The sequence below is a fragment of the Carlito syrichta genome, unplaced genomic scaffold, assembly GCF_000164805.1.
Source record: "Carlito syrichta isolate Samal-C Ts95f unplaced genomic scaffold, Tarsius_syrichta-2.0.1 Scaffold316501, whole genome shotgun sequence".
Taxonomy (NCBI): domain Eukaryota; kingdom Metazoa; phylum Chordata; class Mammalia; order Primates; family Tarsiidae; genus Carlito; species Carlito syrichta.
In genome coordinates, this window is record NW_007260597.1 from 605,120 (window position 1) to 628,410 (window position 23,291).

At 36.6% G+C, this 23,291-nt stretch overlaps 1 protein-coding gene across 1 annotated transcript in view; it reads left to right on the forward strand.

The window, feature by feature from the left end:
* Positions 1 to 23,291, forward strand: part of CNTN3 (contactin 3) — a 262,835-nt gene that overhangs the window by 11,734 nt on the left and 227,810 nt on the right. Inside the window, exon 2 of the mRNA XM_021707315.1 lies at positions 15,775 to 15,901. Within this exon, the coding sequence (XP_021562990.1) occupies positions 15,775 to 15,901 (127 nt within the window). The remainder of the gene's footprint in view (positions 1 to 15,774; positions 15,902 to 23,291) is intronic.

Genomic DNA, 23,291 nt, shown 5'->3' on the forward strand with positions numbered 1-23,291 from the left:
AATTTATTTTCACTTCTCTACATTTTGCTTCCTTTGAATATCAAACGATACTGAGTTTGAGTCAATGCATGGTGACAGACTCTGTGATTGCATACACAACACAGGATGCTATTTTAGATAGAGGTATTTTAAATTTAAAATAATTTTTTGGGAAACTATGTGTAGTAGGGCACAAGCAAATTATACGTGCATCTTTACATATAAGTATCTGGGTGTGTAATTGGCAGAAACTATGGGAGAAGATAGAGTCATTTTATCTTTTATGATATGACTTTCATCATTTTAATCAGTGTCACATTATTAAACAACTTTTGAAATTTTTATTTCCCAACTGTGGTTAGGAGAGTTTCAGCCAGATATTTTACCAAGGCTATTGATTGTTCAATGACTGCCAGTTTTCTTTTGTTTTTACATTAGACCAACTAATAATGCCCACAAGAAACATCATATTATTTCTTTGAAGAGTATATAGTGAAAATGGCAAATGACTTCCAGAAATGGACAAATTACTAGAATTCACTTGTTCACCAGTAAATAAATGCATAAATGAAATCACTCATCATCCTTTTTAATAATTAAATTTTTTGGTCTGTCAAACTGTTGACACAATGAATAGAGCCAGTACTAACTGCTATTGTATTACAAATGCAGTTGTGCAGTTTTACATCATTGATACTACTGCTCACGTGCAATTTCATGTTAGATGGTTAAGACTGAAATATTGGTGAGTATGGATTCTTTCCTCAATGTTTCATTCATTTTGAAAAAAAATAAGTATTTAAAAACTGTGCTTTTTTGTCATACTACATTGTTGATAGCTATTGCTTGAGAAGAAGGAAAACAACAAAACTGATGTTGACAAACAAAAGGCAACAAAATTCTGTTCCACTAGCTGACTGTTAAACTTATCAATGTATTTCCTCTTCCAGTTTCTGCTTGACAGCTAGGGAATTAAGCTTGTACCTTGGCATTTGACTTACCTCCTTCTCTTTGTACCATCTGGGTTTACTTTTCTTAGTTATAGGACTGTTGGATTCAAAAGTAATATTCCCGCCTGTCACTTAAACAGGAGGCAATTTGTTTCTCTTAACTTAAAGGACGGCTTAAAAAAACAAACAAAAAACAAAAACAAAAAATCCTGTGTATTCAGGCTGACCTGAGCCTCAGCTAGTGGTGGGTGATCTTGTGAGACTGTTTCATGGAGGAAGCTATTCTTTTCCTGACTTGTTGCATTGTTATTGAAGACCCAACGTTTGTTTGTGGCAAGTAGTCAAGAGAGAACGTGATGGCCAGTCACAGGGCTATATAGTGGTTTGTTGACATATGAAACTATATTCTCTGAACCTTGTGACTCTCTTCGGTTTCTTTACCTGGACAGCTTTATAGTGTCTGCTGACCTGAAAGAGTAGACCGTGTAGGCTGCCATATTAAATGGCTCTGGTTACTTACTCATTGTTTATTCCAAGCATGTGAACATTATTTGCTTCTCCAGTGCTACAAGGAGGGTTGGTGAAGTTTGCTATTGGCTGGACTTAAGGCATCAGGCAACACTGTGATCAGTTGCTCCCATTGTGACATTGACTGGTGTCACTCGTGGACAAGAGAGCACTAATAAGTTTAAAATATTACTCAGCCCGTGAATACTGGGAATAGTATTTCCCTGTTGTACTATGTTCATGGTAACAAAATGGCCTTCCTGTTGTTCTGAGAACCTTTTCCACCCAAAAGGCAGTCTGGATGTGCCACCCAGTAGTTTTAAAGGCAGATGCCAACATATGTATATGTTTTTATGTTAGCCTTAATTTTTTTGAAGCAGAGATCCTAGAATAGTCTCCAAATAAGTTTTTTATTATTATTTATAGGATGTTAAATACTTTGCAAGACTTTTTGACTGTGTAGGAAAACAGAACTTTGCATTCTGATCCCATGAGTGTGTGTGCATACTTGCAAGAATATTTACATTCAAACCTATGTGCAAAAATACAGAGAAATGGTAATAGGACATAGCTATGTAGATAATTATGAAGCATTGACTATTGAGTAGTGAACTACATTGGTTTCTGAGTAAACATCTATCTTTTAGTTAAGGATTAATATTTACTGCAGCATATACAAGACCATAAATGACTTTTTTTTCTTGATTACACGGCTAAGCAAATGTGAATACTCAGTACTATGGCCATTATTTCTATTATGGGAGAAGAATAGATAAACATTCAGCTAACAATGGTATAAAATAGTCTAATGCTATTTTTCACCACAGGGGGTTTTTGAAAGCTCTTTGCTGCTTATTTTGTTCAGTTTCCCGTTGATACTACTTTGGTGAGTAATTATTTGAAGACAGGGTGGAGAATAAATGCTTGTTGAGAATTGTCTCTCAACAAAAAGTGATACGGTGGACATTATAGATTCCCTTCCCCCTCCCTTTCTATTTTGAAGTTCCCACCCTCCACAGATTAATAGAGACTTTTTATATTATACAAAATACTTGCAATCATTTGTTCAAGTCAGATAACTGAACACAGGTACCAGTATTCAAAATCACCATGAAGGTAAAGATGATTTTTCCTATTTTTCATGTCATGTAGATAAAGAGCTATAATGAACAAAGTTGTTTATTAGGCTACCTTCTCATAAATTACTGTTGCTCAGTCAGGGTTAATTAAAAGTTTAATGCAAGGCTAAGCAAAAAATACGTAATAATAATATAAAATACCACTTATTGCACTGCTGCTGCACTGGAAAAATACTGCTTATCCTTGCATCAAAAATCCTATATTATAAATATCGGTCCCATTTAACAGTAGCTCAGAATGCATGAATGACTTGCCTGAAGCTTAATGGAATATTAGGGGAAAAAAATCATGTCTATTGTGACCTAGAGTCTCTGTTCCTTCTAGCAGACATGTACCTTCCTACAGTTTGGGTCAGCAGAATTTTTCATAAAATGCTAGATAGTAAATATTCTCAGCTTTGTGGACCATGTAGTCTCTGTCATAACCACTCAACTCTGCCCTTGTAATGTGAAAGCAGACATAGACAACATGTAAACAAGTGAGTGTGGCTGAGTTCCAGTAAAACTTTACTGATGCACATTAAAATTCAAATTTCATATAATTTTCACATTATGAAACATTAATTTTTTGATTCACAGTTGTCCAGAAATAGATGGCAGTTGGATTTGGCCATGGGCCATAGTTTTCTAGTCCTTAAGCATAAATATGTGTTTTTAAGATTATTTTGTGTCAAGCTTTTATCAGGGTACCAGTTGTACAATATTTTGCAATATTCTGTGAAGTAATGTAAGACAGAGGTTGAGAAATAAGGAGGCAACCTGTACCCAAATTACTAATATACAGGTGCTTTGAGAGAGAGTCTGTGACTCAGTACACTGAATTGAACTTCTGATAAAGTGGGGTTATTTTTGGCTGGACTATCAAGAGACTGTGCCTTGAAGGAGAAAGGGGAAAAACATTCCAGGAAGAAAACTGACAAAAAACCAATCCAGGATAGCTTATTTGGTAAACAAAGTTATTTTGCAAGTAATTACACGTGAATTTCTTACTGACAACCATGGATGTATTACTCCCTGTAGTGCTGCATGCAGTCTGTGAGAACAGAGTTTGTGCTCTACCGTTATGGTACTGCTGAGCTGAGGATTACTAGACCTTTGATTTTTTGTTTGTTTGTTTGTAAGAAGTTGAAATTTGGCTTTATGCCTAAATATTTGGATTTTTAAATGAAACTATTTAATTTAAAGGAAGTGTTGTGTTTTCCCTCTGAAATTCTATGATCCTTATTCAAGAGATCTTCAAGATAGTTTTGACCCAATAGCTATCAGTGTGCAGTTCTGCAACCCAAAATTTCCAAGCTTCTATGATAAGTCCAGGTATATATCATTTAATTATAGACTCTCCGATTTGCAAAACTTTGAGAACTCAATCTAGCTCAGGTCCTATCTGAAAAGCAAATCCAGAGCTCAAAATGTGAAATGACAGGTCAGAGGTGTTGAGTGTGTCCAGACAGCCTACAGGTGACTGATTCGAATCCTAACATTTCATCCTAGTTTTAGAAGATTTAGACTAAAGTAAGAATTGCAAGTTGGTTACTTGTTAAACTCATTTTACATAAATGATTTCTCATAGATTTGGGGATGTTTTTGCAAAAAGATCCATTCCATGGGAATGGGAAGACCTGTGAAAATACTGAACCCTCTCGAAAGTAACTTTAACTACAGTAAACTTTCTTAGAGTTCTGAGTAATGTAAAATCCAGCAGAAGCTCACCATTTTGTTTTGTTTTGCGTTCATATCTAAGGCAACTGTTACTTTCAAGCAAGTCATTAAAATGCAGAAATTAAGCTTCAGTTAAGTACTCAGAGGTTCTGCAAGAGATTACTATTAGACTACTGTTGCTGGTGAAAGTGCTATTCACGTGTGTGCTTTTTTTGAAGCTACTCCTGTATTGTACCTGTATTTGAAGTACTAAGAAAGGAAGTGGATGGTGTGTGGGTGACCAAAAGCCTACAAACAGTCCAAACAGAATAGCCATCTAATGATAGTAAATGCCTCTAAAAAGACACAATGAGAGTATTTTTGTAAGAGTCATGACACAGTCGTTGAATTAACTTCTATTGTAAATGCATATTTTTATATAATGAATCTTTTTTAGTTGGATGCATGCATTACAGTTGGAGACAGAGTATCTGCTTAAAGGTGTCCTGGGAATGTCTAAATCTTTCTGCAATTAGCTATATAACATTTTGTAAATTAAGACCATTTGTAATGAAGCATGAGTATACATACAGACACAAAATACACACAGTCTAATGCCAATTTATCAAGTTTTCTTATATATAGATTATGTTCTGGGTGTGCTTAGAAATAGAAGAGTACATTAAATGTGGACACTACCTTCTGAAAATTTAAAACCTGGGGATGAGGGTAATAAGCATGAAAGACAGGTAAAGGTAGTATATAGTAGGATAAAGATACTATGATGAGTAAAATATACAAATACTGTTCTAGGGATTCAGAATAGGGAGACATTACTACAAAAGGAGAATACAGTAGGTCCCCTACATATGAACCTTCAAGTTATGAACTTTAACAATACCTTCATTGTTTATGTATTACTTCTCTCCACTGGGTGTCAGTATAGCATGTTAAATACATATAGTACTACATAGCTGATTGTGATCGTTGGATACATAGGCTAATTTTGTTGGACTTAAAATAAATTGGACTTATAAATATGTTCTCGGGACAGAATTCGTTTTTGTATTGGGGACTTCTTGTACCAAGAAAGAATGAAAGAATTGAGAATGGAATTTCCTTAGGCTTCCTGCACAATGTGGTGGTTTCTCATGTGTCCTGCCAAATGGTTCTCCAGAATGATAGCACAAAAAACATATAGAGAGCTTCCAATTTAACTCATCCTCTCCAGCCCTGATGATAAATAATCTGTGGCAAAATTAAGAAAAGCAATAAAAATTAAAACGAGAATCTTTTTTTATTCATAATATTTAATGTTCACTGAAAATTAGGAGATTTAGGAAACACAGAGTATCTAGTACAGGGTCTAGTGTTCATTGTCTATTTTCCCCTCACAAACTCAAATTTAAGAATTATAAGCCGGGCTCAGTGGTTCAGCCTGTAATCCCGCGCTTTGGGAGGCTGGGGTGAGCGGATTGCCTGAGCCCACGGGTTTGAGACCCGCCTGGGCAACTTGGCGAGACCTTATCTCTACAATAAATCAAAAAAAAAAAAAATCAGCCAGGCGTGATAGTGTGTGCCTGTAGTTCCAGCTACTTGGAAGGCTGAGGCGGAAGGATCGCCGGAGCCCAGCGGGTTGAGGCTGCGGTTACCGGGAGCGGCCACTGCACTCCAGTCTGGGCGACAGAGTGAGATTCCCACCCTCCCAAAAAAAAATTATAAATAAATATTCATAATGAAGAGGGATTTTGCTTCACACTGTAAAAGCACCAAGAAACAATGTTTTTCAAAATGTGCCCTTGTTTGCAAACATTATAAGCAATGCACAGTATTTCTTTTCTCCTCTCAAAGACTACAAAGGAGACAGAAGGTCAGAGGATTTACAGAAGGCTCTCTTGCCTTTGCTACATTGTGGGGCCAGTAGTACTCTTTCCATTTTGAAGGTGGTTGCGTTTCTTCCTTCACTGCCAAAGCTGATTTCATTTCTAAAATAAGGAAATGAAATAAATATCTTGCAGTTATCAGCCATTTCTTCCTAAAGTAATCTGGGACATGGTGGCAAGAGAGACTTGCTTCTAGACCAGGGTTATCACTTATCAATGGGATCTTATCACATTGATGAGTGATAATATTAACATAGTAATTTATGTCTAGCATTTAAAAAATTAGGGTAAAGCAGATCGGATGGAATAGAATAGCAAAAAAATTCACAGTTCAGCATGCAATAAGGATTAGTATTATTTGAATAAAATTTTGTATCAATTGTATGTGTCATTATATACATATTCATACTGTATTTACATTAAAATCGTGGTAATAGACTTTTAATTGTGAGTCCATTAAACAATAATTTAAAAAATGTAAGGCGAAGCAACTCTGAGAAATGCACCTCCCCCCCCCATAGTTCCAGACATGTTTTGGGAAAGGTTGTCCTCCCTGTTCTGCTTTCTTAGACCTGCATACCTACCTCACAACCTGGTTTAATTCCCATCAGGGGTCTAGAAAGATAAAATCGGGATCCTTGCTTGGGAAAAGAAGTGAGAAGAGGAAAGTAGATGGTATTTTATATTCTTAGACATTTATGAACACAACGCTGGCTTCTGCTTATTGAGGTGAGGGCAGGAAAAGATTATATTTTTTTCTACTTTACGAGATTACAGCAGCAAAATACTACAAAATGCAATCACCAGACAATATTACTTCTTAATAGCTTCTCCATTACAACTGATTTATAATGGGAATTCTTTATTGTATAATTATTTTTTCATAGAAACAATGACCTTGAACTAGAGTTTGATGTGAAACATTATTTCTAAAATACATGAAAGGAATCATGTCTGGGCCCAAAAAGCCTTGACCTAAACTCTTTAGTAAAGAATAGAAACCATTAGAAATAGTAGTTTCTGTAATAGAAATGTAATCATCTCTATTAAAACCTTTGAAAGCAATATGCTAAAGAAGTATTTTTAAAAGAGTTGATTAATGAACCCATTTCAATGTGATTGGTGAGAACTTTATGAATTTGCACATTTCAAAGATGTTCAATGAAGGTTGGTATAATAGAAAGTGAGAATGTAAGTGTTTTTTCTTTTCAAATAAATAGACTATGGATTGTGTTCTGCTGGTTTATTGTACACATTATACACTGAATCTAACAATGGCATTTTGACTTTTAAAAAAAATTATGTGGTGTTGCTATTAAAACATCTAGCAAGAAAGGTATAATTATGGTCTGGGAATTATAGACGATGTCATGGACGTTCAAAAACACTAGAGCTCACATTCATAAAAAGACAATAGCACGAATTTCAATAAGGAAAGCCATGAAGTACTATGAAAACATTTTCATCTACAAAGACTTCAACCTATCTTCTCTCAGCCTGTTTTTTTTTTCTCCCAGAGACATTTATTTACTCCAATATAACTATAAATTGGTTAACTGTTTCATTCAATTGTAAAGAACATTTCAACAATCAGAATAGCCTTAAATGAAATAAGTGTGTTATAAAATATTGGACACTTTTAGAAGTCGTCTTCTTTTACTGAATTATAGTACAGATTGAATAGCAATCAGTCGAGTGAAATAGATCATACCTTTCATCAAAAGTTGTGATTAGTTTACTAAAACCAAGTGTCAAAATCCAGATTTTTAACCTTAAACACAAACGATGATGACATACGTGTATAGGTGTGGGCATTTTTGTGTTTTGTGGGTAGGTTGGAATTAAAGGATTAATGCAATTCTAGGAAAACATTTGCATGCTGTGAAAGGGATCTGCCATTCCAGGAGGGAGCATGCTTTCTCTTGAGCATTTCTTTTTATGAAGCTTAACCAGTCCCTTTCAGTTCCAATTCCCTAGTTACCAAATGCTGCCTCCCATGCAGTTTCTTTATTTTGCCACCTCTCATGCAGTTTCTTTATTTCTGTTTATGGACAAAATAGGAAATAAAGAGTGAGAAAAATCATGTAGTGAGCCATTAATTTAGCATTTAAAGAGTTTTATGTTGGTGTTATTTTGCTGTCATACTCCAGGTGCATGCCATACTCCAGCACTTTTTTTTTTTCTTAACCAAATTGCTTGGTAACGTTTCCAGATGTGGAAAACAGGCACATTAGTTATTTCTGGAAGGCATTGTATTTTTCTTTCTCATCTTAAGTGTGTTATATTGCCTCCCCTCACCCCATTCCTTTTTTTAGTGCATTGGTTACAGTGCAGCTTTTATCTGCAGGTGACGATAATGCACTAGAGTTTTATTTTTCCAACACATTATGTTTGAAGTTACATAGTTCATGTGGGTTCAGGAACTCAAAGATGTGAGGACTCTGGGTTGGCTTTTCTGAGTATACATGCCCATCCCTGCATGGTGTCCAGAGGGTCACAGTCGTTTCCAACATTCCTTCCTCACTTGGTAGTGTCCATATCAAAAGGAAGGGAAGCAAAGTCAACATTTGCTAGACATTAAAAAGAAAATCAAGTTAGTGATTCTTTCCTTGAATCCCTTAGCAGGTTTTCCCTTAGCTCTTGTTATGGGTTGAATTGTGCCACTCCCCCCACCCTCATCCTCAATTCATATGGTGAAACACTAACTCCCAGTACCTCAGAATGGGACTATATTTGGAAATAGTAGAATCATTGCAATCCCAGTTAGTAGAAATAAGGTCAATAGGATGGGCCCTAATCCATTATGATCGATGTCCTTATACAATGGGGAAATTTGGACACAGAGAGACACACATTGAAGGAAGATGACATGAAAAGACATAGGGAGAAGATGGCTATCTAGAAGCCAAGGAGGGGATCTTAGAACCTCCCTCACAGCTCTCAGAAGAAATCAGTCCCACCAGCACTATTTTTTTTCTTTTTTAAGAGACAAGATCTTGCTTTGTCGCCCAGTCTGCAATCATGGCTCTCTACAACCTCGAGCTCCCGGGTTTAAGAAGTCCTTCTGCCTTAGCCTCCTGAGTAACCAGGCTAATTAAAAACATTTTTTTTTTTTTTTGTAGAGACATGATCTCCCTACGTCGTCCAGGCTAGTCTTGAACTCCTGGCCTCAAGTGATTCTCCCACCTCAGCCCCCCAATGTGCTGAAATTATAGGCATAGGCCACATACCCTGTCCCCTCCCACCTCCTTGATCTGGGACTTCTAGCCTCCAGAACTGCAAGACAATACATTTCTGTTGTTGATGCCACCCAGTCTGTGGTACTTTGTTGTGGCAACTCTAAAAGACTCTAGAAAATACACCCTCTTTGGCTAGTACTGGGCTCATAACCCAATCTCCTCTGGCTACCCTGCTTCCCAGCCAAGAACTGTACAGAGTTCTGGGAAGCTAATACATCTGGTGCTTTCTGTCTTGTCTTCATGGTGCCAGGCAGTCTCTGGAGGCTAGGAAAAAAGAGCAGGAAATAATAGATGTTGAATGGACAACCAACAGTGTCTGCAATGGCCAGTTTTTCACATGTGGCATGTGTCTGGCATTCAAATATTTATTAAATAAATTAAATATCCTAAGATTTAATACTCTAACTATCTTGATCTTTCCCTGACATCCGAAGAATATAAATGGAATTTTATTTTGGTCTTTCCTTGTTTCCTTGGTATTATTTAACTTTAAGCCACCATTGCCAAAAAGGATGATGTCCCACTGCTAAAGCAAAGTTTCCATCTTTTAAAATTTTTTTCTATAGAAGAGTAGAGCCTAGAATATAGCTTTTACCTCATTGGCAGCATATTACTTTACTTTATTTGACCTAAGCCAGAGCCCATTCTGTTTGTGTCTGATGCCTTGTAAGTGCATGGAATATTCCCTTCTAGATCCACATCCTCTTAAATTTTGTTTTTAATAGTACTACCTACCCTTGCTCCCTGATAGGATTTACCCTTTTCATTTCTTTTTTTTTTTTCAGTTGGAATCTCACTCTGTCGCCCAGACTGAAGTGCAGTGGCCGCTCCCGGCCACCACAGCCTCGACCTACTTGGGCTCGGCAATGCTTCCACCTCAGCCTTCCGAGTAGCCAGAATTACAGGCACATGCTACCATACCTGCCTGATATTTTGATTTATTGTAGAGCTGAGGTCTCGCCAAGTTGCCCAGGCGGGTCTCGAACTCGCAGGCTCAGGCAGTCCACTCACCTCAGCCTCCCAAAGCGCGGGATTACAGGCTGAGCCACCGAGCCCGGCTTATCCTTTTCATTTCAAAATGAACTATTTTATTTTTATGTAGATATGGCATACATTGTCTAGAAAAAAATAGGATATGCTTTCCTTTTCTTGGAAGTTTCACAGATAGCAGTATTGTTTCTAGGAATTTCATTTCTTTTAGTAAAGTAATGCAGCTACCTGGAATCCCTTGTCTATTTTTCTTTGTCAGTCTTCATAAAAATTGTATAGAGTATGACCATTAGAATTGATCGGCCGCAGTTTGATCTTTTACGTGACATTACCTTAGGAGCTCATAAAACATGTACTTACGCTCAAAGGTAGTTATTCCTTGTTGCCTATAGGTGTTTGGGGGGCGGGGAGTATAACACCGTAGGATTGGATTTTTGGACTTATTAGTCCTGTTCGGAAATGTTATATGCCCTTCATTTTAGGTTGTAAACTTAAAATGGAGCTTTGGAGCCAGGCTAGCATATCAAAAAAATGCCCTTGTCACAAAAAGTAAAGTTTAGCATCAATCTGAATGTTACATTGAATCCATTTAGTTAGGCAAGAGGGTCCCTTCTGTTTTCAGCCAGGCTGCTTTTTGCTGGTTGTGAATATCTGTGTGAATAGTCAAGGTTCTATTCTTTTGAAGATCAAAATTTATTTTAAAGAAAATATTGGATAATTTCTTTTAGATTAGCAAAGACTTCAGAATCTGTTCCTTTTAAATTGACATTGCTGGTAAGAGACTAGAACGTTGAACCCTAGCATCTCTCATCACCTGTTTCATTCCAGTGAAGCAAGGTTGAATGGCCTTTGTCTCTTTTCTGAGTATGAAGCATGCACTGACCTGTCATGTTTGATTATTATTTTGTACTTACTTTTTAAGAGTCATTGGAGGCTCCTGAATGGCTGCTGATTGGTTGAAAGCCTTCAGGAACCTTAAATTTCAGAGATGACAGAATGTGCCTCCCTGTCCGTTAACTCCAGTGTCATCAGGAAATACTGACATTGAAAAAGCACACTGAGCCGGGCTCGGTGGCTCAGCCCGTAATCCCGTGCCTTTGGGAGGCTGAGGTGAGTGGATTGCCTGAGCCTGCAGGTTCGAGACCCACCTGGGCAGCGAGACCTCATCTCTACAATAAATCAAAATATCAGCCAGGTGTGGTAGCGCATGCCTGCAATTCCGGCTACTCCGAAGGCTGAGGCGGAAGGATCGCGGGAGCCCCAGCAGGTCGAGGCTGCAGTGGCCGGGAGTGGCCACTGCCCTCCAGTCTGGGCAACAGAGTGAGACTCCAACTCAAAAAAAAATAAAAAGCAGACTGATGGTTAATTTTTGCCTCAGTGTGGTTTCTTGGAAAGGGAAACGAAATAAGAATGTGAAGATTAAGGTTGATTCCAGGTCTCTCAACAAGAAATTTTGTTATAGTGGTTGGGTTATTTGACCTCTCTGTGCCTTGCTTCTCCCGGGGAGGCCAAACGATGTACAGGATGAGAAGATAAGCTTCAGAATTAAAATCTTAGCTTTATCACATACCAACTGTAAAAAAAGTATCTGCTTTATGTAGAGCTATTGTGGGAATAGTTTCATCCATTGTAGTGATTCATTTAACAGACAAATACCGAATATCATGTTCTAGGAGCTACAATACAGCAGCAAATTTGACACAAATAAATAGCAAATGCATATAAAAATGGACAGTTTATGTAGGAAGATCCAGTGAACTTGTGAGATGTACTTTGATAAGTATGTGACTGGTAGAAATGAGGGGTGTGTAATGATTTTAGACGGAGGTGCAGTCACAATGAAGCTGAGAAGATGACGTTTATGCTACATTCTAAATGATAAAAAGAAACCATCATACAAGAATAACAAGTGCATGAGCCCAAAAGGTGACAAGTTCACCATGTCTGAGAAACAGAAAGGACAATGTGGTAGACCTCAGAGAGCAGGAGACAGGGGTCAGAACTGGCCTGGGATAGAGGGAGTAATAGATATAAATAGTGTCATATGCCTGGCACATGGTAATTTTTCAATAAATGCCAGCAAATTAACTGATATTATTATTCTCTCAAACCATCTCTGAATAAAAGGCTTCCAGTTATTTAACACCTTTATTTAATGTTAATAGTGATCTTTGGTGAAAAAAAGCTTGTATTAGGTGATGATGGGATAGACATTCGAGTTTTTAATTGTGGCTACTTGTAGGAAATTTTAAAAACACCTCTCTTTGCCTTTTTCCTTTAAATCACCCCTTCTTTCTAGGACAATAAGTTCAATTAATAGAACAGACTGTCATTTTTGCTTTTATTTATTATTTCTATGCAGTAAATTGGTTGAGGGGTAAAAATTAAGAAAATAGCAATGTTGCTTCTTTTCAATTAGTATTGTTAGTAACTATTTTATTTTATTTTATTTTATTTTATTTTATTTTGAGTTGGAGTCTCACTCTGTCACCCAGTCTGGAGTGCAGTGGCATACTCCCGGCCACTGCAGCCTTGACATGCTGGGCTCCGACGATCCTTCCACCTCAGCCTTCCAAGTAGCTGGAACTACAGGCGGGTGCTACCGCACCCAGCTAATTTTTTATTTATTGTAGAGATGAGGTCTAGCCAAGTTGCCTGGGTGGATCTCGAACTGGCAGGCTCAGGCAATCCCCTCACCTCAGCCTCCCAAAGTGCTGGGATTATAGGCTGAGCCACTGAGCCCGACCCAGTTAGTAACTATTTTAAAATCAATTTCTGGAAGTTGCACAAAGTGAAAGGGAAGCCTTTTTCCTGTGGCATTTTTTTCTTTAGGTAAAACTTATAATCAAGTCAAGACCAGCAGCTAAATGGGATAGTAAGCTGCTTTCTTAAAGGATGATATGAATTAGAAAGAGTTAATTGCTTGACCATGTTACAGTGCAAAGGTGTCCTGAGTTAACCAGACTGTGAGGTTTGAGGGCATAGTACCTGAGATTGCCCTCACTTCTAACACTAAAGGCAAGTTTGGGGGTTTACCAAACCACTTCAATTCTGATAAATTGCTAGAAGGACTGACAGCAGTCACTGAAAACTATGATATTAACAATTATGGTTAATTACAGCAAACGGATGTATACGTAAATCAGCCAAAGGAAGCGACACATTGGACAGAGTCTGAGAGGTTCCAAATACTCAGCTTTTGTTGTTCTCAGGGTGTATTACCCTTTCTGCATTGAGGTGTGACCATGCACATGGGGTATTATAACTGTCCAGGGAACTGTGCTGAGCCTTGAGTTCAGAGTTTTTATTGGGGCTTCATCATGTAGGCATGACTGACTGCACACAAGGTTGAGCTCAGTCTCCAGGTCAGCTGATTCCGTGTGACCCAAATCCTCCGTCTTTAATCACACAGTTAGTCTTTCTGATGTGGCTAGTCCCCAACCCAAGACAATTGCGTATGACCAGCCCTACCCTAAGATCCAGTATATCCAGCCCCCAGCCTCAGCAAAGATGCTCCTATCAGCTATGAAGGCCAGACCTAGGACAAAGTCCAATTCTTTTTTTTTTTTCTTAATTTAATTTTTTTTTTTAAAGATGTGGGGTACAATTCAGGATTAGGTATACAAATGTTCATCATGCAGGTACCCTTGATGATGAAGTGTACCTCCCTCCCCCAGCAGATTCCCACTACTGCCAATCCTTTTTTTGTTTTGTTTTGTTTTGTTTGAGTTGGAGTCTCACTCTGTCGCCCATACTGGAGTGCAGTGGCTGCTCCGGGCCACCGCAGCCTCGACCTGCTGGGCTCTGGCGATCCTTTGCCTCAGCTTTCCAAGTAGCTGAAACTACAGGCGTGCACTACCACGCCTGGCTAATTTTTTGATTTATTGTGGCGATGAGGTCTCGCCTGCCCAGGTGGGTCTGGAACCCGCGGGCTCAGGCAGTCCACTTACCTCAGCCTCCCAAAGGCGCGGGATTACAGGCTGAGCCACCGAGCCCGGCGCCAATCCTTTTCTTATAGTATTACAATAATTGGTCAAGGGCCGCTTCTGAGTAAGAAAATGTGATATTCAGTTCTTTGTTTCAGTGATAGATCACTCAGTATTATAGACTCTAAGTTCATACAAGTTGCTATGAAGTTCATAATTTTGTCTTTCTTTATGGCTACATAATATTCCAACCCTGCTGCTCATGGAAAAGAAGACTGGATAAAAAATCCCAATTCTTTACACAAAAGGCGAGTGATTATCCCTGCGTGAACTCTGGCTTTTGTTATTCTATAGTCTGTGTTGTATATTCTGAGATGCTGTGTGAACCTGCTCATGTCATGTAACTACTCTTAGTGTCAGCAGTCCTCTGGCACATAGGGTTCACTCAGGAGCTTTAGCCTGCTGCTGTTTTTATCATTTCAATGATTATCGTAATTATGATGTTATCATTTTATTATGTTGTTGTTACGGTAAATATTTTTATTAATGTTTTTGCTATCTGAAGTAGCCTAAATTCTAAGTTCATAGTTGCAGGGTATTTTTTGCTGCCTTTCAATCATATTTTCTTTGTCTAACTATTCATGGACTCTCTTTGTCTCTTAGTCTGTTTATTCATTCTCTGGTTCAATAGAAACTCCTCTGCAATTTTGCTGAGCATTCTAAGATAGGAGAGCGAAGAGCTTTTTTTTTCCTATGAATTTGTTTGTTTTCAGAAATGCTCTGGCAATGATTATACAACTGCAGTCGCATAAGCATTTGATGATGGCATTATCTCATTCTTTTTAAACTCATAGTACAAGAGAAAAATTTTTGTTTTTTTCTGTGTATGGGAAAATTTTCCTTAGAGGACTTTCAAGTTCTCTTAACCAAAGTAGAAACATCTTTAAAAAGACACTTGTTCAATGCTATATCCGTCTCTTCAATTTACTAGTAATAAAATGAGAATCCACTAGATAGAGAATATTTTTAGTAAATGGGAAAATAACATTATTGACCTTAAGATTTGCATACATAGCAGATTTTATGAGAAAGATAATGCTCAAGTATTTAACTGCTTTTGAATTCAGCTTTAGTTTTATAAGGACACTATGGTAGAAAAGACTTTATGTAATAGTTTATTCACCAATGAGCACTTAGATACAGTCTATTTTTATAAAAAGTAATTACTACAGCCTTACTGACAGTTCGAAGTGATTTTATTAATATAGCAATATTTTTCATAGCAGTCTTTGTTCTCACAGATTGTAACTATGTAACTATGCTGTTAACAATGGTTTGACTGATGCTCCTTAACAAAACAATGCCTATAGAGCATGTTGCTTTGTGGATGAATGGATAATTTTTTTTGATGTTGTTTTATGTTATTTAAGCAAACACTAGTTGCTGGTTTTTCTTCTCTAATTCTAAAATGCAGCTTTTACAGTAACTTTTACTTATATTTTTTATATCTCTTACCCATATAGGTGAACTTCTCTTGCACGGCCCTGTGTTTATCAAAGAGCCCAGCAACAGCATTTTTCCTGTTGGTTCAGAGGATACAAAAATAACTTTAAATTGTGAAGCACAAGGCAACCCTTCACCACATTACAGGTACAGTGGAAAGTTTTGAAAATTCAAATAAAAAAAAAAACCCAAGTGGTGATTGTGAATTTTGTTTGCTCCAATCAATATATTTATGCCAAGAGTAAGAAATAATACATGACGCTATAGATGTATGGTATATTCAACAGACCTGATACATGAACATTTGAATCTATATAGCATATATTTGATTATTCACTTTGCATTAAGATTTCTAGGCTTGGCACAGTGGCTCAAGCCTGTCATACTAGCACTTTGAAAGGCCGAGGTGAGAGGGTTGCCTGAGACTGCAGGTTCCAGACCAGCCTGGGCAACATGGTGAGACCTCGTCTCTACAATAAATCAAAAAATTAGTTGAGCGTGGTAGCACGCATCTATAGTTCCAGCTACTTGGAAGGCCCGGCAGGTCGACCCTGAGATGGCTGTGAGCATGCCATTGCACTCCAGGCTGGGCGACAGAATGAGACTCCAACTCAAAAAAAAAAAAAAAAATTATTCATTAAAGAAAAAATAAGGTAGACTCCCCCCAAAAAAAGCAATGTGTTTTCATTGGATTTCATTGGATTAAATATTGCAATTTAATGTGTAAACTTGGATTTACATGTTACCAAGAAAGATAACTTGAAATCATATTTTTAAAAAATACTTCTATATTCCTTCTTTTCTTTATCTATCATTTTACTGAGTATGGTTGTTTGGAGGTTCATTAAATATGAAATGATAAAATATATTCTTACTAAAGTCATTTTAATTATTCTTAAGACTATATTTCATTTGTTACATTTATATCTTGTTACTAATGTCTGTATTTTTAAGGTTGTGTAAGCAATATTTGTTCACTGAAAACTTTCAGACATTACAGAAAGTTATAAGGAAAAAAATGTAAACTCTCACCACCTTAAGATAAAAATAATAACACTTCAGGGATGATGGTGGATTAATGGATGAGATGGGTATTTATTTTATTAAATAACCCAAGATTAACAATTTTTATTTTTAGGGGTGCTTGGGGGACCCACTTTCATGAAGAGATGAATTATTCATAAATAACATACGCTGTTATCACATAAGGGGTTACAAGAAAGTGCTCAAGGCACCTTCAAAGCAACATGCTCTTTCAAGAACTGTAAATGTCTGCTTGGAAAACTCTATTTACATTATGCATTTGCTTGGCAAAACCTTGTCTGTAATCTGCAGAACAAGCAAACTTTATACTAATAAGATTCTGAATGTTTAGACCAGTAATTTAGACCTTATTGAACTTCTGTTGTGTTCTCTTAAACCATATAAATAATTGATGCCAATAGTCATTGTCAAATTGGGTCAGTGTTGGGTTAGAAGGTAGACTTTGTATTTTCACATGTGGAAGTAATCAAGGTCAGTCTCTTTCAGCAATGTTCAATAACACATTTATTGAGTCCCTACTCTGTACTTCAACAAAAGAAACATCATTCTAGGTTACTGGTCAGAACTGGAAGAGGTAAGAAAACAAATTTTACCTCTACCTTTACTTCTTCCTTTAGAAATAAGAAAATTGTAACAAATTATTTTTAAAAACAGAAAATATTTTATGAGCTAGTTCAACTGATCAAACATAAGCAACATCTGGAAATATTTTCTTCTTTTGGGAAAAATTGAACCAAGTCATCTTAATAAGACATTATCCTGGGCTGGGTGCGGTGGCTCATTCCTATCATCCTAGTACTTTGGGAGGCCAAGGTGAGAGGATTGCCTGAGCTCATGGGTTCAAGACAAGCCTGGGCAACTTGGCGAGACTCTTTTCTTCAATAAATCCAAAATTTAGCCAAGCATCGTGGCTCGTGCCTGTAGTTCCACCTACTTGGAAGGCTGAGGTGGAAGGATCACCTAGCCCAGCAGGTTGAGGCTGCAGTGACTGTGAGTGTGCCATTGTACTCCTGCCTGGGCAGAGTGGGACTCAAACTCAAAAAAAAAAAAAGAAAAGAAAAGAAAAAGAAAAAAACAGATATTATCCTGGAAATATTTTTTCCCAGCATTTTGGTAAGTCATTCTAACACCTCCTAAATGCATCTGTTTGTTTCTGCCTGAAATGGAAGATTATTCTCATAGACATGGCTGTAAAGATGATAAAGCATCCATGTGAATGACTCATGTGTGGGCTGTTTCTCTGTTGTCAGTAAAGTTGTATTTCCTGGCATTTCTCTTATGAATAATTTGGTGATAAACATGTTCAGCTGAAAAATTCTCAAGATACACGATTCAGCCATATATAAATGTATTTCTAAATGAATAGATTAATTATGTTTGCATACTTTTATAAAACAAAAATCTACATAGCCTTTTGTTGTAATTATGTCTTTGTATACCAGTTATTTATTGTAACACCATTGAGTCTGTGTTTAAATGTAGTGATAACATGTCTAAAATGTTGATGACGGAGTTCTGCTGTTTGCATGATGATTCTTATGTTTTATTATACATCCCGGGATATCACCCTGACATTTATATATTCCAATTTAAACAAAATCTGTAAATGAGACAAGGAGATGTGTGACTTTGATTGACTTATTAGTTTGAGGTTTGATAAATGAGAAAATTTTACATGCTAGGTATTGTTTGAACACTTGATATGTACTAAAATAGAGCAGACACTTTTATTATAGTTATAAGGATTTTCTAAAGTGAAGATTTCTAACCAATATAAAATTTCACTTAAACTAAAAGTTTATAACTACTAGAAATTGAGTCCTTGAAAAGCATAAGGGAACTGCTTTTCATTCTGAGAAACATTAGGCTTTCCTATAACAGGAAACAACCCCTTGTTATTCATGTTGTCTGTATAAGAAATAGCTTGTGCCAGTGGAGTAAACAGAGTATGGAATAAGATGAGTTATAATTACAAATTTACCTTCTTAGATAACACCTTCGTTTTTGGCCATTTTTGCCCTAGCTTTTATGTTTAATGGTCAACCAGGCACTATTTTGTATTATCCTTTAAATGGCCCAGAATAAAATACTTTTGCTTATTCTTATTTTTTTACTATGCTTCAAATTGCGGTTAAATAGCATAAATGTGTAATGATATTAAAGACATAAAAAAGAAGAATATATGGGGATTTTATTTTACATGAAGTTAGAGAACGAATATATTTGGAAATACAAGTATATAGATGGATAGGCAGCCAAGGAGAAAAATCAGGGGGTCATGTGAAACCACTTGTAAAAGGCAATTCAAACATATTTCTAAAGATTTCGAATAAAGTTAAAGAGTCTTATAAAAGAATGTCCTTTGAAAGCCCAGAGTCTGACTTGTAGACTGAGGCAAACTTGTCTGATGTAAGAGCTTGTCTGTTTTTATCCCATTGGGTAAGAAGAACTCTTAATTGGCCATATTAGAAATCCAAAAGTTCAGAAATTCTCAAGAGAAATTACTTGTCTTAGGGTTTAATTGAGAATTTTATTCTTTCTTCTTCATTTCCCTGCCTGAGCCCTAAAGCCTATATTTAAAGGTTAATTAGTACTCAGTCTCATTGTAATTGCTGATGGTGCTGAAAGAGGTTACCCTAAGGAAGTATTAATACTTTTTTAAATGGGGAAGATTTTCTGCAACTTTTCCTGGGGTTAGAAATGCCCAACTAACTAATGGTAAGATGAAAGACTCCAAACAGGAGGATTACCCTGGTCATTGCTCCTAGTGCCATTTAAAGGGGCTACATATTTGAGTGAGTCTGGAGTAAAATATATACATGCCAATAGGGACCAGGCAAGTAACAAAACTGAATGTGAGTACTGCCTGAAGAGCATACAGACACATTGAATAATGACTGAAAACTGTCCAACATTCAACCCTAAGCCTGTTGTCAAATGGCTACAAATGCTTTTTAGTACTTACCAATTGTCACCATCCTGGTCCAATATTGCAAAAGCTTTTTAAAAGATGTTTAAAATTCAGATATTTTTTAATCTTTCTAATTGTAATGTTAACTCTGCATTTCTTTTTATACATAATGTTGGCAAAAAATGAATAACTTCTAAAGCTGACTGTGGCCCATGTAAGCTTGTGCTTTCAACTTTTAGTCTAGCTCAGACCGTTAGAGCAGTGCTGTCCCACATAGTAGCCAGTCGCCACATGTGGGCCATGCAATGTAAATAAATTAAGTTAAATTAAAAATTGACTTCCTTAGTCACAGCAGCCTCATTTCAGGTGCTCAGTAGACATGTGAGGCTAACTACCATATTGGCCAGCACATGAACATGTCCAGGCTTGTACAAAGTTCTAGCCTGACCCCTGGATTCACACCTTTTTTTCTATAAATGCTCTTTCATTTTTCTTTCTTCTCAGGGAAGTGACCAGAACATTATTTTCATTCTGTAACTCTATAGAAACAAGTAAACTATTTTAATAAAATATGGTGTAAGGAGTCTTGGATATACGAGTTTTAAGGGCTAAATATTATTTCAAAATGGAAATCTTTCCTGGCTATAGTTGCTCTTAAACATGGTTCATGGTAATGGAGTCATATTCTACATGTATTTAATTTACTGAGAGTCAACTAAATGCTTCAGTTTAAGAAAGAAAGAGAGAATAAAATAATACACTAACTTCGGCTCACCATTTATTAAAGGCATGGATAGAAGAAGGGATGTTTGCACTAATTTCTTGTGTACTCTCTCTCACACACACACTTTTTGCCAAATGTCCAATTCTCTGCATTCATCTTCGAACTCAGCTCCTTTCAGCATCCTAACTTCTCCAGCTGGTGAGGTTTGATCTCCCCACATCCACAGTCAGTCACCAAGAGCAATGAAACACATGGGTGGAACGATGGCAAAACACAAAAAATAAAATATGTCTATAGTGCCCGAGAAAAACAGATGTGGACAACACTCGTGCAGCACAGTTTAAACTTGGCTGCACTACTGTTTCTCTCAAGAAGCCTCCTTGACATCCTCAGCATAGGATTACATGTTCCAACAATGTGCCCGCCCTCCCTTGAAGGTGACGACACTGTGTTCTTCATCCTTACTCCACATGCCTAGCAAAATAAGCATTCTCATGCCATGCTCAACTGGTGACATGAAAAGTACATGGAATGAAGTTAAGGGGGCAAATAAATTAATGGGAATTTGGGATTGGGTTATATATCAAGAGTTAAGAATGTCACAGAGTATCATGTGGTCAGAAGTAGTCAATAGATTATTCTATAAAATATTATTAAATTTGGATTGAATCTTCTCTTTTGGCTTCATTTTAAGACAAATTTTAAGACCTTGAGGTGACAGAGATGGCTGCCTGTAACTCCAGGATACTTATATCTTTTGCATAGCATCAACTGGAAGAAGACTGCATATTTCCCATTAATTTCATCAAAATCTCAAAATGATGTCACAAAAATGTGAAATCAAAATGTAACCAATACTGTCAACAGTCAATACCCAGTAAAAATATAAAGGTTAGATTTTAGATATTAATGGTGGTAGTATAACAACATAAATCACAGTTTTTGTTGTTGTTTTCCTTTCTTGTGTGTGTGTGTGTGTGTGTGTGTGTGTGTGTGTGTGTGTGTGTGTGTGTGTTTTCCAGTGGGGTAAGAAGGAAGGATATACACATGCTGACCAAACACAAGTTAAATCAATTGTGTCCCGTTCACGTTCTTAACTCATCAGTAAGACCTGAGACATGAAATGCTCTGATTGGCAGGCCAGGGTCATGTGATAAGGCCTGCTTCAAAGAGAATGAGGAAGCTGCTTCCAGGAAAAGTTAAAATAGATATAGAAGAAGGCAGCAAAAAGAAACATCTGTAACTCTCCTTGGAGTCATTTTAAGACAATCCTAGATCCATTTGAACTAGACTATAACCATGTAAACTGAACACTTGTTTTTAATACCAGTGTCGCCCTAATCTGTTTTATGTTTACATATACATATATGTCTAAAATTTATCAATGAGTGAGAAATGGGAATCTATGTCAAAAAACATATTTTAAAAACTCAATTTTTTTAAAACACAATGTCAAAACTTAACTCATTTAGATCTTTAGCAGTTATTGCTGAAGCCTAACTAGTTATTTTTGGATAAAGTATTGAATATGCAAATTCAGACATTCATTCTTTCAAAGGCTGCAATTATTCTCATCACTTCAGTAAACATATTAACAAACATTGCATTTGAACACAAATGCATTTGCTTATTAACTTGAAAGCTGCATCTAAAACCACAAATTGCTTCTGTGATTAAATTTCTAATTTTCCTGTCAAACCCCAAATAAAGTATTGCCTGTTGATTTAACAAGTGTTTAGTGTGAGCATATTTCTTTATCCCAACCCCAGCCCCCAAAAGATTTTAGTAAGTTATATTGTTCTTTTTGCTTTGGTTTCTGTTGAGTCTGAAATTTGACATTTGTTTTTTCAAGAATATTGTTTATATTTCCATTATCCCGACCAGATTTTGTGTGGTAGAGTAGTTATTCTGAATAACTTTATGCAGTCAACTTTAAACAATCAACTAAGAGGTGAATTATATTTTGGAATTATTTTTGAAACTACCTGAACTCATTCAACTTATTTTCAGGTTTGTTGGCTTCAAGTTGTTATGGTTGCTAATCTTATTACCAAGTTCAAGAGGAAGACACAGTTTAGAGCTAGATGACTTATACTGTATTGTCAAGAAAATGTATCTGTGTTTATATTCATATTTGATACTCTATACTAGTGTGACTTTGTGAAAGAGGTTGTCATATCTGATAATAACTAGTATGGTAAATAAATAATAATTAGTAAGGTAAGTAAAAATAATGACGCATTAATACCCCATCTATGAGATTGTTTATTGACAATATGGATGACCACAGTTGGTGAAGACTGTATAGAGGTTATCTGTGGCTAGAGTAGATCACAGAATCAGATTACTTTATTCAGGAAACTTCTGTTAGTACCTACCAAGCATGATGCCTGATGGTGGGAATTCAGCGGTGGTTGAAATAGGGTCATTGTCCAATGGAGCATATATGATTTGAAAAGCACTTTTCAACCCTGAGAATTTAGACTTTTTATACTGACAACTCATTATTATATGAATTTGTGTTTACACACACACACACACACACACACACACACACACACACACACACACACATTCTCTCTTTCACACACAGTTTGTTCTTTGTATTGGAAGACAGTAATGCTTACAATTGCAGCCACTGGTGTTTTAGTTTATTTTTGGGAATTAACAATTATAGTTTTCATCATTTAGGATAACTTACATTGTAATAAGTAATTTCATGGTCATTAAGTAATAACTAATAATTTGGAAATATCTCCTATGTCAGACAACCTATGCTTTATAGTTAAGATTCAAAAAATATTGTCCAGAGGGCATGCAACCATTTTTAAAGAAAATTGTATTCAAATTCTCTTTAG